Source organism: Hordeum vulgare, chromosome 4H (assembly GCF_904849725.1).
Source record: "Hordeum vulgare subsp. vulgare chromosome 4H, MorexV3_pseudomolecules_assembly, whole genome shotgun sequence".
Classification (NCBI taxonomy): domain Eukaryota; kingdom Viridiplantae; phylum Streptophyta; class Magnoliopsida; order Poales; family Poaceae; genus Hordeum; species Hordeum vulgare.
The window spans coordinates 561778748-561797381 of record NC_058521.1 but is presented as its reverse complement, the minus strand read 5'-3'; the positions used below and the strand labels follow the sequence as shown (position 1 = coordinate 561797381).

General features: G+C 44.6%; 1 protein-coding gene across 1 annotated transcript; it reads right to left on the bottom strand.

The window, feature by feature from the left end:
• Positions 1-1005: 1005 nt before the first annotated feature.
• Positions 1006-10257, bottom strand: LOC123449526 (protein CHROMATIN REMODELING 35-like). The gene is made up of 7 exons (XM_045126777.1): positions 10137-10257; positions 5539-6127; positions 5149-5238; positions 4424-4657; positions 3753-3920; positions 1456-3284; positions 1006-1351 (listed from the first exon to the last, which is right to left on the bottom strand). The coding sequence occupies exons 2-7, from the start codon at positions 6124-6126 to the stop codon at positions 1348-1350; spliced, it is 2913 nt and encodes a 970-aa protein (XP_044982712.1). The 5' UTR covers position 6127; positions 10137-10257; the 3' UTR covers positions 1006-1347.
• Positions 10258-18634: the final 8377 nt, after the last annotated feature.

Below are 18634 nucleotides of genomic sequence, written 5' to 3'. Positions count from 1 at the left end.
TGATCTTGATCACAAGGTTGAGGGCCTTCACTTTGTTCTTCGGAAGCGTGTGGGTCTTGCATCGGTGATGGTTCCACTAGATTGGAACATTGTCCTTCTCCTTCGGCCACAAGGGGTTCCTCAACGGGTAGGAATTGTCCCATACCCATTCTTCCTATGGCTTGGGGAGGAATTTCATCACCTACATCACAAAGACTGCTTTCCTCCACTTGTGGGCCATTATTCTCATCAAACTCCACGTTACATGTCTCCTTAATGAGTCCATTAGACTTGTTGAGGACACAATAAGCACGAGAGTTTGTAGCATAACCAACAAATGTGCCCTCTTGAGCTCTAGGTTCAAATTTAGACGAACAAGCACCTTTCTTGAGAACGAAACACTTACAACCGAACACCCGAAAGTAATTCGGTTGGTCTTGTTACCAGTAAGAATTGCATAAGGAGTCTTGTTCAAGCCTTTGCGACGGTAGATCCGATTAGATCCATGACATGCGATGTTGATGGCTTCGGCCCAAAAGTTATACGGAGATTTGAACTCCGTCATCATGATCCTTGCCACGTGCATCAAAGTCCGGTTCTTCCTTTCCGCAACACCATTTTGTTGAGGGGTATATGGTGCGGAGTATTGATGCTTGGTCCCTTCATCGCTAAGAAACTAATTCAAGGTGTAGTTCTTGAATTTGATGCCATTGTCACTTCTAATCATCAATATCTTTGCCTCATGTTAACGTTGAGCTTCATTGGCAAAGTATGTACAACTCCGTATCACTCTTTGCCTCAAGTTGACGTTGAGCTTCATTTGCCTCATGCTTCCGCACTCCGTATCACTCTTCTGAACTTCTTTGCAAGTCAAAATACCAGGTTTTCTAAACCTGAGAAAACCTGATGATGTGTCGACGAATGTATCATGACACTGCGTGAAATGTTCAGATTATGTCCATGGACAGGCATAGAATCATCAGATTCAGGCAGCCGTAACATACACAATTGGTCGTGACAGTAAAATTAATAAAAGTAACAATTCTTATACAGTTAAACATTTGTTTATCAGACAACGAACATCGCGCAATTGGTTCCACAGGACAACAAAGACTGAAACCTAGATAACTTGCGTCCGAATAGTCATTAGCAGTACCAAATTACCGTGACTCCAGGAATTCATCATCATTTAAAATTTTAATGGAGAGAAAATATCAACAAATAGACACTACTAGACACCTTAACATTCGAGATGATCAGACTTACATACTTCAGACGATCAGCAAAATACCCCAAAGAAGCACGGAAAGTTCGCTTCAGTTCCTTCCCCTGTTCTCTTTCTCACTGGTTAGCGCTTGTCGCTGTTGTTCACCTGCAAACAAGACGAAGTATTGTGTACTCATTGATGCATTCAAACTTCTGGCAGAATAACAAAAGGTTTAGTTAGATTTATTCTCATGATTAAGATATACATACCTTTTGTGTAGAGATTTGACATCCTGCCGCAGTTCAGGGCTTTCGAAAAACCTGTCCCCACTGACTGAAACATCCACAGACGCAAGCTGAAAATCATCATTGGTGCAAAGCTCGTTCGATTCGAACCACATCTTGGATACCCATTCTTTTCCCAAGGCTGTTTTGTGATCCTCCTCTTCTGGCGAGTCAGCAGCAACAAGGCGGTAGCAATACACCATTTTGGACTGCCCTGGTCTGAATGCGCGTCCGATTGCCTGTCGCGTCACAGAGGGATTTTCATGGACCTCCAGAATGACAACACGTGATGCACCAACAAGGGAGATGCCCTCGCCGCATGCCTTGATGGAACCAAACAAAACTTTAGCATCCGCTGAGCGGTTAAATCGCTCAACCGCCTTGTCTCGCTGTTCTTGCGTTAATTTACCATTTAACTTAAACATCTGCACCTCTGGTTTCCATCCTTTCATTCTTCTGAGCAGCATTTCCAAGAAAACCAGAGGGTTCAGATACCGGCTGAACACGAGTACCTTCTCTCCTGCAGCCTCTGAAAGACACAACAAATTGTATACAAACATTGCCTTTGCCCCAACCTTGATATTGATTCCTCTTTTAATTATGGAATCAATCTTCTGAACGGCAATATCTCGATTCTTCTCTTCATCATTCTGAATATTCTTTAAGCAAGGATGAAGATAAATAGCGCTGCATGCTGTTTTTCTGCTAAAATTATCTAGTCGCATCAAACTCCTAAGGATCTCTTCCTGCTCGGTACTCATATTCAGAAAAACAGTGAAGTCCACAAGTCCGGGTAGCTCGTCCAAAAGCTCACCTTTATAATAGTGGAGCACATCCGCAGTTAGCTCGCGTAGATTCTGGATGATCATCACTCTCATTTTATCATCTGCATCCTTTTTAAGGTTTCCTTCAACCACATCATAGAAGTACTTATCTGAAGTGTACTTTGACCGTGCACTCTTCCCCAACATATCAACCTTGCTTAGCATACGCTTCACTATTGCACGAGATTTCTCCATCTTCAGGAATTTTGGCCGCACAAGGTTCAAAATGTTGAAAACCTCTCTTACATGATTCTGAAACAAGGTTCCTGAGAGCACCACTTTTCTAGGAGTTCTTATACTTCCAAGTGCAGTGAGTAAGTTAGTTTGCTCATTTCTCGGGGTGTGGCCTTCATCTAGAATGACGAGGCTTGGGACCTTCAACAACTTCTCTCGGCACATGACAGCTACTGCATCAGAAGTGTCCTCATCAGAAATTATGCCTGCGAATTGCTGATACCCTAGCAGCAATACGCTTCTCTTTTCTTCCCACATGTTCAACACTTTGAGTTGTTCAGACCGTATTTTCTTCTTTGGCCGTTGTTGTTCAGAACATTTTCTCTTTTTTGACTGTTGTTGTTCAGACCAGTTATCACCTTTGGAGTAGAAGTCATACAAGGGAATTTCGTCAGTTTGCCAATAGAGAAATTCTGCTCTCCATGTTGCCATAATGCCCTTAGGAAGAATAATCAACGGCCTTCCAGTAGGGTATCTGGCCAGGAAGCTTTGAACAAAGCTAATTACCATAAAGGTCTTTCCAGAACCTGGTGCATGTGCTAGAATACAACCCCCAGGGTTGTTCTCATCTGCCAAGTTCTTGATCAAAAATTGAAAACCTTCCACTTGGTGAGGTTTCATCTGTTCTGAATGCCGAGGGTCGATCGATAGAGCACCACTGACCACCTGAAGAATATTTCCTGAAGGATTGGTAGTTGCCTCCAGATCATTGTAGTTTCTAGGTTCTGGCGCGTACGTTCTGTTGGATTGCATACGCTGATGCAAGAAAGAGGGAATGAGAGATGTGGCTCCGCCAATATGGAAACTAAATTGAATTATTGAATTGTTCTTTTTCAAAATCTACATCTTAACATGTGGGGTTGGGATAGGATTTAACTTAGTCAAAATTTGAAATATATCCCAGTAAAATCCTCATTCAAAGAGAGAGAAGTAGAAACTAAAAAACAAAATCAACTGCATTAGTTGTTTTTTTCGAGTTGTCCAACTGCATTAGTTACTTAAAAGCTAAAATACATGTAATGGCCTAATGGGTGTTCGTATAGGAAATTTGTTTGGTCTATCAATCATTAATGGCAAATAACTAGTAATAACATCCAGAACTAACCAATGCATTGATTGACAGGATGTTATTACTAGTTAATGCCATTTGATCTTTCAGTAATTATATCGCCAGAGAGTACTCAATAAAGTAAATTAGACTAATTTGGATCAGAAACCCCATACCTTTTTCCAGTTTGTCTCAAAAATACTCTCAATGTGTTGCTGGATCAGACCACAAACACGACATACAATGCCCAAATCATCTTTCATCAGGAAGTCATGATGACAACGATCCACTACTTCAGAATTATTATTCTCCGGCGGAACAATACTGTGATCACTTCCAATGGTCTGGTTAGATAAAGTATGTTGGTCAGTCTCATCAAGAAGCAAGTAAAGGTAGACAACAGAAGAAAGATGCGTAAAGGGATACAATTAAGAAACCAATAGTATGATGATGGTAAAGCATAAAAGTATGTGTGCGAGAACGAAAAAGGACCGGAGGCAAACATAAATCTAGCTGTTTCAAAACAACCAGTAAGATCATGTGCTCCAGCTCTATAACTGACCTCAAGCATTATGTGGAAGACAACAATCACATTTTTATTTTATTTTTGACAATATACACCAAGTAGATAGAGAAATGGTGCTCGATAGGCATGCACTACAAATATTATATTATATGTGGTGTACTTGATGAGAACCATTTCATCAGTCCAGACATGAAAAGTTGAAAACCATTATCAAGGAAGCAAGGCCATGAGATCATGAGATATTGAAGTCTAACTTGATATAAGACACAAAAAAGGGAGGATATCTAAGAGACAATTGCAATGAGTTTATTAAACAGATACCTTTGAACATGCCAATGCAATCGACATGTCATTCCAAAGGTCATCCAGGTCATCAACTGGATTGTCATTGCTATCATAGTGATTATAATGTCCATTTGCCGTTGACTCACTTTGTATGACCTCACAAGATATTTCATAAGAATCTATAACAGATATATTCTTTTTCTCCACGCATTGTTTACTTTGGACATCCTCACCTTCTCCTTCCCTTCTTTCTCTCTCCCTGTCACGACCCTGTCGAAATGCAAGATAGTGAATATGACAGGGAGAAACGATTCCATTTACAAATCCAGATATTGAGATTAACAAACAGTAGTATCTCTCATATAGTCATATCTGAACTAAATCAATCAGTTTTTATTTCTTGAAACTTAGTAGGCATATTTTCTGGAAAAAAGTTATGAAACAAAAATCAATTTTGTTTGTTACCAAACAGAGAAAAAGCGGAATATTCAAAAAATTAAAAACATATTCCTGTAAAAAGCACATTAGAAATTTACTTCAGGGACATCATTGAGTAACTTGAGTTGAGTCAAGTGCAATATAACAATATCTTACTAGGACAGGAAGTCCTTGGGCAACAGGCGAAGGACTTTTGATGTTATTCATACTATGATGTTGATTAGCATCTAGGCATAAATATTTACGTACTCAGTGATTACCAGTAGTTCTCTAATCAAACTTTGTAGAAAAAACGCAAATTGAGAGTTAACATCAAAGCAGACCTCGGCGTAAATGTTTATGTCATTCTGTCCTTGCTTGATCACTTGTGGCTCTGAAGTACTATGGCCATCAATAAAAGCAATTTCCTTGGGCTTGAAATATAGATGGAAGCTAGTCAGTAATAAGTAATTTCAGCACAATGCAATTTATCATGTCGGCATAAGTTTAGACAAACTTGATACTGTAAAGCACTTTAGACAAACTAAATAATGAGACAATTGTGCATAAAAAAGACGACCTATGGGTTTAAGGACCACATAAGCTATTTGCGAGCATGGGAATGAATAATGTCTATTTCCCTCCTCTCTTATTCATGTAGTTAAAAAAATGTAGAATTGTGCATTATATTAAATGCATTAAGAAAAAAAAGATATATGAGGAGTTGAATGCACCTCATTGTCAATGTCCATGCTGTCCTTTCCTGGCTCAACTACAAGTTGAGCTTCAGAACTGATGTCCTGGTATTGGCAAGGCTGCTCAGCCAGCATGCATTCTTGGATAAAATAGTTATTTTGCTTAGAATCGGATAAATTTCCATCTACAAAGGAGTGAACCATGTCCTCATCATCAGAATCAAGTAAGCAAACAGTTTTCTGAGCCCCAGTATTGTCCATGGTAGCATGGGTATCATATCCAACACTGTACAGATCCAATTCGATAATATTATCAGAATTAATATTGTTCCCAGTTTGTGCTTCATCATGTAATGTCACATTTGAAGACTTGAGAGCTACACTGGCATAGGGCAACTTGATAGGTACAAGTTGCAGCTTTTCAAGCGTGCTGATAAGTTCATGCCTCTTTCTATTGATTGCCTTGTAATCTTCAGTGACACTCCCGTACTTCAACTCCTTGAATTCTTTGAGAAATCTAAGACGTACAGATCTGTTATGACTGATGATGGTTGACAGGGACTGGGTGCTCGGCGAGCTATCACACCCGATTTCATGCTTCTGCCTTTTGCAGTTAGTAGGATCCATCCTGAAGAAGAGAACAAAAAATAATCAATTTATTGGGGCGTTTAATGCAAGTATGCTCAAAATAACAAAAAAAGACTGGAGCTGGTAGAAAAGATATTCAACTAGTGTATAGAGCGCACTGAAAACACCGTTTGTGAGTTTTCATGCTTGCATGTACATGCAAACACCATGTCCGAACAGATGGTAGCACCATGTTCATGCTCTTCGTCCTCGCCGTGGACGTCCTCGGCCGGCTCGTCAACCGGGCCACCTCGCTGGGTATCTTGCAGCAGCTCCACCCGCGGCGCACGGTACCGGCGATCTCGCTGTACGCAGACGACGTCGTGCTGTTCTGCCATCCATCGCCGGCCAAGATCACCGCAGTCAAGGGTATCCTGCACCTCTTCGGCCGCGCCTCCGGACTCCACGTCAACTTTGCCAAGAGCACGGCGACCCTCATTCACTGCGACGAGGATGCGGCAACCGCTGCAGTACAGCTGCTCGGCTGTCCCATCGCCGAGCTCCCGGTCACCTACCTGGGAATTCCACTCACGATCCGGCGACCGACGGCGGCGCAGCTGCAGCCCCTGGTGGACAAGGTGCGGGGCCAACTGCCGTCTTGGAAGGCCTGGCTCATGAACAAGGTTGGGCGCCTCGCGATGGTGAAATCCGTCCTCTGCGCAGTCCCCATTCACCAACTGCTCGTCTTTGCACCGTTCAAGAAAACCATCAAGCAACTAGAGAAGATTGAGTGCGGCTTCTTGTGGGCTGGCCGTGAGGCAGCCAATGGGGGCAACTGCCATGTAAACTGGCGGCGAACTTCCGCCCCATCGAGCTTGGAGGCCTTGGCATCCCGGACCTCGAGCGCACCGGGTTGGCTCTCCGCCTGCGATGGCTATGGCTCAGCCGCACCGACCAAAACAGAGCATGGAGTGGGCTCGACCTGCAGTTCTCGGCGGATGAACGTGCCCTGTTCTTCGCCTGCACCACGATGTCCCTGGGGAACGGCCTCTCGGCCCTCTTCTGGGACGACCGCTGGATCGGCGGCCGATCCGTCGGCGAGATAGCACCGCGGCTCCTCGCCTGCATCCCCACGCGCAAGAGGAAGGCGTGGACCGTCGCGGAGGGGCTCAATGCCAATGCTTGGGCTCGCGACATCGAGGGCACTCTCGGCGTCCACGAGATTGACCAGTACATCCGCCTCTGGAACGCCATTGCGCACACCATCCTGCTCAACACGCCTGACCAGCTCACCTGGAAGTGGACCAGGAATGCCAAGTCCTGCTACAAGGCTACCTTCCAGGGATCCATCCCAGCGCCTCCTGGAAGCTCCTATGGAAGAGCTGGGCACCACCCCGGGTGCGCTTCTTCCATTGGCTTGCTGACCAGGATAGATGTTGGACCTCCGATCGCCTAGCTCGTCGTGGGCTGCAGCACCACGACCCTTGCCTCTTGTGCTGCCAGGACCCCGAGACGATGGACCACTTGCTCCTCCGCTGCCCCTTCTCCAGGCAGGTATGGCAAGACGTCATCGCCTGGCTCCGCTTGCCGTGCACCGCCCCCAGCCACGAGCCTTCCCTTCTTGCCTGGTGGCATCGCGCCAAGCGGAGTATGCCGCAGCCCATGCGCAAAGGCTTCGCCTCCGTGACCCTGCTGACCCCGTGGATGATTTGGAAGCACCGCAACAGCTGCGTGTTCGAGGGCACCCAACCCTCGGTGAACGACCTGGTTACGAGGATCAAAGACGAAGCGTCCCTCTGGACCAAGGCAGGAGCGGCTGGTCTCCGCGTCATCTTCCCCCAGACCTGGGATGTACACTAGCTATAGGTTTTCCATTACCAGTAATGCCCCTCCTAGGAGGATTGTAACATAAACTCTACCTTTTCAATACAAAGAAACGCATGTATCTCACTGCGTTTTCTTGAAAAAAAAGTTGTGGAAATAACTACTACTTGTAAAAATAACATTTTCCTGTAAATTCGAGAAACAGATCAACGGTTTCGTCACAAATTAAATACCAACATCCACGTTTTCATTCTAACCCCATTAATATCTGCAATTTTATACACCATAGTCATAAGGGAAATACACTCTTTTGGTCATTTATTTTTTGAAATTAATTGATGAATGGCCTCACAAAATAATCGATTTCAGGAATATTAGAACTGCAATTTTAAATGACTTCAAACGAATCTTTTTGTGGACCTTCAGAAAATAAACACCATTAGGAATGAAAAGCTCAGCGGAATCCAACCATCTCAACCTAAGGAAACGTAAAGTGGATTATCACCAAAATGCACAAAAAATCCAGTGAGCAAACAGAGGATAACAATGTCACAAATTTTGTCTGCTTGAAAGTCTGCAGATCTCGGTGAACAACTAGTACACCAAAGCTAGCAACCATCCAGAGCCCAATATTAATTGATGCGATTTCTTACTTCTGACCTCAATAAACCAGTCGATTCAGACCTACAAACTACGAAACCCTCCAGTATGATAGACAAGGTCAGTAAAATGATCCTACCCAAACAGAAGACATTAATCAGTCCCCAATGATGCGGTCCAAAAACCCCAAAGGCTCAAACCCCACGAACTGAACAGAGTGAAGGGATGGGTGTGAGGGTGGGGGGGATCTTATCTACGAGGAACGTAACTGAACTAGAAGCAGTAGCAGCGTAGCATGCTTTGCCATGCCGAAAGATCACTGCAATAATTTGTCATCGCCCACAATTTGGCACAAGAGCATTTAGTATCAACTGGAGTAAGAGTTTAATGGTATAAAAACAAGTCCAATGGGGGAGGATCCTCACGGAAGTTATCCTAACAACATTTACTCCCTCCAATCCTAAATATAAGTCTTTTTAAAAATTTCACTACGGACTACATACGGATGTATATAGACATACTTTTAGAGTGTAGATTCACTCATTTTGCTCCGTGTGTAGTTTGTAGTGAAATCTCTAAAAAGAGTTATATTTAAGAACAGACTACAGAGGGAGTAATTAAAAGGAGGATGCCGTGAATTCAATCTACGAAGTTTTGCTGTGACTACAATGGTGTTCTGAAAAGAGGACACAATAATAGCTTGCACAATCAGATTTTAAGAATAAGGGTCTCATGAGCACAGAGGGTAAACAAGCTAAAAGCTCTGCGGAAGAAAGAAAATGTTTCCCAAGGGCACAATTGCAGTACATGTTTCGGAGAGAACCGTACATGCATGCGCACATGTTCTTCAGACGCCGAGATGATGCCCGCGCAGTGTGACGTCTTTCCGGCATCATCAGATCATGAGACGCCAGACGACGAGATGATGCGCACGATTGCAGCATTACGAGAGAGTATATATATGTAGCAGAAGACCTAACGAGATGATCGATTATAGACGACGAATTAACCTGACAATTCCTTGTGAGTATTTGATCGAACATGCTGTGGGCGAGTGAAACCAATGGCGCGGGCAGGACAGCCTGACTTGACCTTGAGCGAGCGTAGCAGTAGCACACATCCCCCGACCCTTTTCGAAAAGAAAAGCATGCGCACATCCCCCGACCCTTTTCGAAAAGAAAAGCATGCGCACATCCCCCGACCATGCGGCCATGGTGGGGGAGAGATCCGTGCGGCGAGTTTGTCACATGGGGACGTCGTCTTCTCCACGAGGAGACGATGCCGCAGACTCTGGTGGCACCGTCGTGGCGAGCGTATTTGAGTGAGGGGCCGGGGAGAAAGGAGGAAAAAGAAAGGTGCGATGGTGGCGACAGTCGGCTCCGGCAAACGGTCCAGGCTCCAGTCCAGAGGGGAAAGAAGGAGGAGGAGGACGAAGAAAGGCTCGACCTCGACTCCGGCAGCCGACCCACCCACGGGAACAAACAACAAAAGGGACAGCCGCCGGACGCCGGACGCCGGACCGCTCAAATGCCCCCAAAAAACCCGGACCCCTCGCCCCACCCAACCCCAAGCCGCAGCCGGAGCAGAGCAGCGGCAGCGGCAACTGATTTGGTAGGGAAAGGAAAGGGAAGCGGAGCAAACCGTACCACGGGGCGGAGGAGGAAGACGATGCGGACCGTGGATCGCCTGGGGAGAGCTCCAATCCTGCGATTGGGCTTAGCGAGCACCCAGCAGCGACCCCTCCGCGGTTCCTGAATGAAGCAAGAAGCGGAAGCGTTGGGTGTTACTAAAAAGAAAAGAATTTAAAAGACTGCACGCGAATCGTTCGGGATTTTTTATCTTTTTTTTTAGGACAGGCAATCGTTCGGGATCATTCGTTCCAGGCAGGTTTTTTTTTTTTACTTTCTTTTTAAAAATAAGTTTAAAAATACTTTTTTAAAACAATTAAAAAAATAATTGTTTCCACTTTCCAAGCAGCTTTGATCCGTGCGCACACACACTCGCGTCCTAGTTCGTTAAAGGCGTGAGCTATGGTAGCATCACTATACGGTAGTCTCAGTACTTTCAGCAAGAAAATAGACGATGAGACTACTATCACAGTTGCCCTTGTCCAACGCAGGCATCACATGTGGACCACCATCAACTTTTTCTCTCAAAAGTTTTCCTTCTTTTATGTGAAAAACAAACCATGGTAACCAGCTCTCCCTGGACACGATTCCTGCCATTTTACCACTTTCTCATGCTTTTGTCCGTGAAGAGACTGCCTCTTCTGCAGGAGATCGTTCTGGCCTGCAAGCATCAGGTTTGACTTAGCTGGACCAAGCAGGTCGACGTGGACAGCTGGGGCATCTGTCCATTGTGGAGCGATGGTCATGCCCTAATAACATTCGTGGCCCATCGAACTACTGTGTCAGGTTAAATGCAAATTCTTTCTTAAAAAATGATTAAACACAGATCTGTGTTTTTAACCCAACCAAGTAGCAGTAGCCCCAACATATGAAAAGAGGCTTCGAAACTTAAAGTCCCTGATTAGGTCAAACCCTTAGAATGGAAAGTTTTACAGGGAGTCTTGTCATGTTTTGGCGTATTGGCTACATGATATATTCCGTTTTTGCTCTAGTGCCCTCACTGCAAAGTTGGGATGGAAGATATCCAACATACATTCTTTAACTGTCGAGAAGTTCAGAAGGTCTGGTCGCTACTGGGTTTAACTGATACAATATAGAAGGCAATCACTGAGGACAGACCCGGCTCTGTAACAATGGAAATTCTTCTCAAACTAGTCACAATAAGTGATGGCATTCCTACGACAGAACTTGTATCTGATGCAGCTTGGTTCTTGTGGTGACAGCGATGACAGATTGTGAAAGGGGTATTAGCACAAACACCGGAGAAAACAGCCATGTTCATTAGAGTTTTAGCAACCAATTACACCGGATCACTTACCTCTAAGCTATCGATGAGGCTGGGAAATCATATGTGGAAGAAACCAACTTGTGGCATGGTGAAGGTGAATGTTGATGCATCTTTTCATGCGGATACACTTTCAGGAGTAAGTGGAGCTGTGGTCCGAGATGATAAGGGTGACGTTATTGTTGCAGTCAACTGGTTCATACCGCATGTGTGTGATGCTGATGCCGCTTAACTTTTTGCTATCAGAATGGCATTTATCTCCTATCTAGCATTGGATGCACTAAAGCGGAGGTTGAATCTGATTGTTCTTTTGTGGTGGAATCCATACAACTCTTGGGCAATTGTATGGGGATTACAGTGTTGTTATTGCGGAGTGCAAGCAATTATCCATCGACTTTGCTAAAAAATGGCATTGCTTTAGAGAGGCAAACCGGGTAGTTGATGAGTTAGCTAAACAAAGCTTTAGGACTAGATCTTCTGGTTCTTGGGATTCTTCAGTCCCGGATTTTATTTCCCACCTCCTTGTAAACGACATGTCTATTATATGAGAAATAAAGTTTTAAACCAATCAAAAAAAAAGTAGGAGTAGACCCACGAAAATACTTCTTAGTTTCACTAGTTATTATTACAAAATGTTTGTGCGTGATATAACAGGCTCATAATCAAATAGGCACAAGAAATAGCACGAGGTAGATTGAATTGTTGGGTCTTAACACCAAACTCACAAAGAAGAAAGCATCTTGCTTGATATGTGTTCACAATTTACCGCCTTTCACAAGTCTTGTTTACAAGCTATTCTCTTTGGTAAATCGATTTAAAATGCAAGCAGAGTTATCTTGTACACCCCACTACTAAAATTTCACTTTCACTTTACGCCGAGTGTTTGGTTGTGCGCCGAGATTCAAACAACAAGCTCTCAACAAAGACATATGTCGAGTACCACCCTCCGCGACATCTAGAACACGACAAAAAAGATGTATTTCCTGAAACATAGCTAACAACCACACTACAAACACCAAAATCACGGCGATGAACCTATATGGCGAGAGCCAAACAGTGAAGACACGACAATATGTCGCCGCGTGTCATGTTCGGTTGCGCTTGACGACGCCAAGACTTCATCGAGACTTTGTTGAGCACTACGGCAAGGATCTCGACATATATTTAAAAAATAATCTTTGAGTGATTATTCAATTAAACCTGGTCCACATGTGAGGGACAACTTCCTTTATGTCTAGTCAGCAGCAACGTCACCGATCACCACACCCCGGCCCATTTTTCAATTTGTAGTTTAAAAGGTGACTCGTGCGCGCCCACTTGTCAGCTCGAGCCCAACACAAAAGGTTTTGTGCACCTCTCTCTATCAAACACACGCTCTATCCAGCTGGCTCCTACAATGCGCTCGCACGCCAGCGACACGAATTCGAATCACACATGAGGCAAAGAGGAGAAAGCCATAGTTTTCGCTGGATGTGACTGCTCTTGACATAGACATGTGCAATGAGTCAGGTGGCAACTCTACCAAGAGTCCCCCTCGGGAAAAGTTGTTTCTCCCGAGCGGCACCATTGGAAAAGTCTATGCTACCAATCAAGTGTCCCCCTCTACCCAGTGGTGCCTCTCCGCAATCGTTGAGTTCCCGAGTGGCGCTCTCGGGAATATTGAAAGTGCGTTATATCGACTATAGGGGGTGAATAGGAGATTTTTAGAATTTCATCACTGAGAAATTCCTTTTGAGGAAATTCCTCACTGATGACTAATTACAGCGGAAACAGTAAAGGATCAGAAGTGCAAAGTTTCACAACAGCAGTTTTTCAGAGTGAAGAATGTGAAACAGATTGCACAGTGAGCAGGCACGCAGAATTCAGATGAGGACTAACAGACGTGAAGAATTTGGGGTTGAGGAAATTCAGAGAAAGTCTTCAGCAAATTCTTCAAACAGTCATAGTGAAAATCATCAACACATAATACGGGGAAAGTAAGGAGTTGAAGAATTAGAACCCGTTTCTCAGTGAAGACAGTCGTTGATGACCCAGTTCCAACTGATGTGACAGTCGTACATCTGGTTTGGAGCGGCTTGGTATTGAAACCAAAGGACACCCAGTCCAGGGACACACAGTCCCTACCGTATTCTCCTTGAGCTAAGGACACACAGTCCTCGCCCAACACTCGTGGTAAGTCTTCAGGGCAGACTTCCAAACCCTCACAAACTTGGTCACCCAGCGATCCACAATTGACTGCTGGAAAGCTCTAGACCATGATGCCTAACCGTCTGGAGGATGCACAGTCCTCAAAGGTAAAAGGCTCCAGTCCCACACAGGAACAACTTCTTCAGTGATGCTCAATCACTAGGTTTGGTTTGTGGTTTCGGTGGATGGTGTATTTCCTCACTGATGAATTACTCTCGAAGGCTCTGAGGAATTGGGTTGCTCTTATGACAAGTGTCAGTTTCTAACGGAGCAGCCAACCAGCTAGTGGTTGTGGGGGGTGGCTATTTATAGCCTGGGAGCATCCCGACATGATTTGACACTAATGTCCTTAAGTAATATGACCGTTGGAGTGGATAAGACCGGTGACTTGGCGTGGCTATCGAAACGGTCAGAACCCTCAACTGTGAGAGTCCTCATGTCACTCATATTCCTCACTTGAGGCTTTTGGTAGGATTAGGCTTGGGTTGAGCATCATGAGGAAATTCATTCCATAGTGTAACTTCGACCCCCTTTAACAGTACGGTGTTCCTATTACTCGAATGCGAAGAAAGTAAAACAGAAAGTGTAAATCTTCATGCTTCAATTCTTGAGAGTGATTTTCTTCAGGAACCACCGGACTTCTCAATATCAGTATCTTCATGAGGAATATCAATTTCATCGCAGATTCCTCGCGATTCATTTCTTCAGCTTCAGACCAATCTCTTCAACTGAAGACATATATTTTTAGGGGTCGATATTCTTCAAATATCTCAAACTCCTCAATGACTTATAGATCGTGTGTACACTCACGAACACATTAGATACTTAACCTATAAGTCTTCAAACCAGCAAAATCACTAAGGGGCACTAGATGCACTTACAATCTCCCCCTTTTTGGTGGTTGATGACAATTAGGTTAAGTCTTCAACAGGGATCAAAAATATGAAGTGTACATGCTCATTTGAGGAATTTGAAATCAAGATTCAGAGAGACTCCCCCTGAAGATGTGCATCTTTTGAGGATTTTGCTTTTTACAGCAAATGCACATTTGATGATTTATATCATGGAGATCTCCCCCTGAGTCTTGTAAATCATGCATACATGTAACATATCATATGAAGAAAATGAAGATGCATGATGACAGATGGTATCTGACGAATTCCAGCATGCGTGCATTAAAACTTGAGGAATAAGCATGCGAAGAAAAACATTCAAAAGCGTCAGAGTACCATCGGGCTTAAGTTACAACTCATTACATAAAAACTTCAGAAGAGCCAAGAGTTTGTAACTTAAATATAGTTCATAAGCCCCAAAAATATCCCGCTTGAAGACTAACTCTCAAGTTTATCTCCCTTTGTCATCAAGTGACAAAAAGGGACAAACTGAGGACTAACGCCCGTGAAGACTTCACTTCTTGGCGGTTGAGGAAGAGCCGTGATGCTTCTTGGGAGTAGTCTTCTTCCTTGGACCGGTAGCAGTGCCGAGCTGTTCTTCATCAGTTTCAGCAGTGCGGAATGAAGAAAAGGAGCTGTCTTCAAGGTCTGGCACTGGAATAGGCCTGAACTTCTTCTTGGGAGGCCATGACCATTCAAAGTCTCGCTCAAAGTCCATTTCTTCAAGCTCAGCCTGAGTCTTCATATGTGCAAGTGTAGCCCACGTGCGGTCGAAAACCTCATGCAGATAGTGATGGTTGAGCTTCACAGAGTTCTGTGTTTCAGTGAGGGTTTTCACAATGGCACCAAACTGGCGTTTGACCCATTTGTGGTTGCGATCCACCTTCTGGTGAAGACTGAGGAGGAGCTCTCTGGTATTCATCACGCGAGGAGGAACGGGGCTTGTCGGACGAGTCTCAGTATCATCCCATGAAGAATAAGCTTCTGGCTCTCTGAACTGGCCATCAAGGGGCCTACTGCCTTCTTCAATCACAGATTTGCCTTTTCCTTCAATTGACTCGAAAGTCTTCTTGTTGACCCGGATAGGAGGCATATAACCAACATGGTTCTGGAAATCAGCGTGGAAGTTGATGTTGGGGAACGTCGCATGGGAAACAAAAATTTTCCTACACGCACGAAGACCTATCATGGTGATGTTCATCTACGAGAGGGGATTTCCGATCTACGTACCCTTGTAGATCGCACAACAGAAGCGTTAGTGAACGCGGTTGATGTAGTGGAACGTCCTCACGTCCCTCGATCCGCCTATTGAACCGTCCCACGAACCGTCCCGCGATCCGTCCCACGATGTAGTGCCGAACGGACAACACCTCCGCATTCAGCACACGTACAACTCGACGATGATCTCGGCCTTTGTTCGGGCTGCCTTGAAAAAGTTGTCTCAAATCAGCCCTAATTGCTCCATATATATAGGAGGAGGGAGGGGAGGCTTGCCTTGAGGCTCAAGGAGCCCCAAGGGCTGCGCCACCAAGGGAGGAGGAGTCCTCCTCCAATCCTAGTCCAACTAGGATTGGAAAGTGGAGTCCTTCTCTCCTTTCCCACCTCTTTTTTTTTCTTTCTCTTTGATTTTCTATCCTTGGCGCATAGGGCCCTCTTGGGCTGTCCCACCGGCCCACCAAGGGCTGGTGCGCCACCCCCAAGGCCTATGGGCTTCCCCGGGGTGGGTCCCCCCCCCGGTGAACACCCGGAACCCATTCGTCATTCCCGGTACATTCTCGGTAACTCCGAAAACCTTCCGGTAATCAAACGAGGTCATCCTATATATGAATCTTCGTTTACGAACCATTCCGGAAACGCTCGTGACATCCGTGATCTCATCCGGGACTCCGAACAACATTCGGTAACCAACCATATAACTCAAATACGCATAAAACAACGTCGAAGCTTAAGTGTGCAGACCCTGCGGGTTCGAGAACTATGTAGACATGACCCGACTGACTCCTCGGTCAATATCCAATAGCGGGACCTAGATGCCCATATTGGATCCCACATATTCTACGAAGATCTTATCGTTTGAACCTTAGTGCCAAGGATTCATATAATCTCGTATGTCATTCCCTTTGTCCTTCGGTATGTTACTTGCCCGAGATTCGATCGTCAGTATCCACATACCTATTTCAATCTCGTTTAACGGCAAGTCTCTTTACTCGTTCCGTAATACAAGATCCCGCAACTTACACTAAGTCACATTGCTTGCAAGGCTTGTGTGTGATGTTGTATTACCGAGTGGGCCCCGAGATACCTCTCCGTCACACGGAGTGACAAATCCTAGTCTCGATCCATACTAACTCAACGAACACCTTCGGAGATACCTGTAGAGCATCTTTATAGTCACCCAGTTACGTTGCGACGTTTGATACACACAAAGCATTCCTCCGGTGTCAGTGAGTTATATGATCTCGTGGTCATAGGAACAGATACTTGACACGCAGAAAATAGTAGCAACAAAATGACACGATCAACATGCTACATCTATTAGTTTGGGTCTAGTCCATCACGTGATTCTTCTAATGACGTGATCCAGTTGTCAAGCAACAACACCTTGTACATAATCAGAAGACCCTGACTATCTTTGATCAACTGGCTAGCCAACTAGAGGCTTGCTAGGGACAGTGTTTTGTCTATGTATCCACACATGTATATAAGTCTTCATTCAATACAATTATAGCATGGATAATAAACGACTATCTTGATACGGGAATTATAATAATAACTATATTTATTATTGCCTCTAGGGCATAATTCCAACAGTCTCCCACTTGCACTAGAGTCAATAATCTAGCCCTCACATCATCATGCGAATTACATTGTAATAAATCTAACACCCATACAGTTCTGGTGTTGATCATGCTTTGCCCGTGGAAGAGGTTTAGTCAGTAGGTCTGCTACATTCAGATCCGTGTGCACTTTGCATATATTTACGTCCTCCCCTTCGACGTAGTCGCGGATGAGGTTGAAGCGTCGTTTGATGTGTCTGGTCTTCTTGTGAAATCGTGGTTCCTTTGCTAAGGCAATGTCACCCGTGTTGTCATAAAACAAGGTTATTGGATTCAGTGCGCTTGGCACCACTCCAAGATCCGTCATGAACTGCTTCATCCAGACACCCTTCTTAGCCGCCTCCGAGGCAGCCATGTACTCTGCTTCACATGTACAATCTGCTACGACGCTTTGCTTGGAACTGCACCAGCTTACCGCACCCCCATTAAGAATAAATACGTATCCGGTTTGCGACTTAGAGTCGTCCAGATCTGTGTCAAAACTTGCATCGACGTAACCCCTTACGGCGAGCTCTTCGTCACCTCCATACACGAGAAACATCTCCTTAGTCCTTTTCAGGTACTTCAGGATATTCTTGACCGCCGTCCAGTGATCCACTCTAGGATTACTCTGGAACCTGCCTGCCATACTTATGGCCAGGCTAGCGTCCGGTCTAGTGCACAGCATTGCATACATGATAGATCCTATGGCTGAAGCATAGGGGACGGTGCTCATATGCTCTCTATCTTTATCAGTTGCTGGGCACTGAGTCTTACTCAATCTTGTACCTTGTAAAACTGGCAAGAACCCTTTCTTGGACTGTTCCATTTTGAACCTTTTCAAAACTTTATCAAGGTATGTGCTTTGTGAAAGTCCTATCAGGCGTTTCGATCTATCCCTGTAGATCTTAATGCCTAGAATGTAAGCAGCTTCTCCTAGGTCCTTCATAGAGAAACTTTTATTCAAGTAATCCTTTATGCTCTCCAAAAACTCTACATTGTTTCCAATCAGCAATATGTCATCTACATATAATATTAGAAACGCCACAGAGCTCCCACTCACTTTCTTGTAAATGCAAGATTCTCCAACCACTTGTATAAACCCAAATGCTTTGATCACCTCATCAAAACGTTTGTTCCAACTCCCAGATGCTTGCACCAGTCCATAAATGGATCGCTGGAGCTTGCACACCTTGTTAGCATTCTTAGGATCGACAAAACCTTCGGGTTGCATCATATACAATTCTTCCTTAAGGAAACCGTTAAGGAACGCCGTTTTGACATCCATCTGCCATATTTCATAATCGAAAAATGCAGCTATTGCTAACATAATTC

Bases quoted from the DNA above. Each gene is read 5' to 3' on its own strand.
- LOC123449526 (XM_045126777.1), bottom strand. From the start codon at position 6,126: ATGGATCCTACTAACTGCAAAAGGCAGAAGCATGAAATCGGGTGTGAT. The intron at 5,239-5,538 runs GTGCATTCAACT...CTATATTTCAAG, and splicing joins GCATGGACATTGACAATGAG to CCCAAGGAAATTGCTTTTAT. The intron at 4,658-5,148 runs GTCTGCTTTGAT...GCATTTCGACAG, and splicing joins ACATAAACATTTACGCCGAG to GGTCGTGACAGGGAGAGAGA.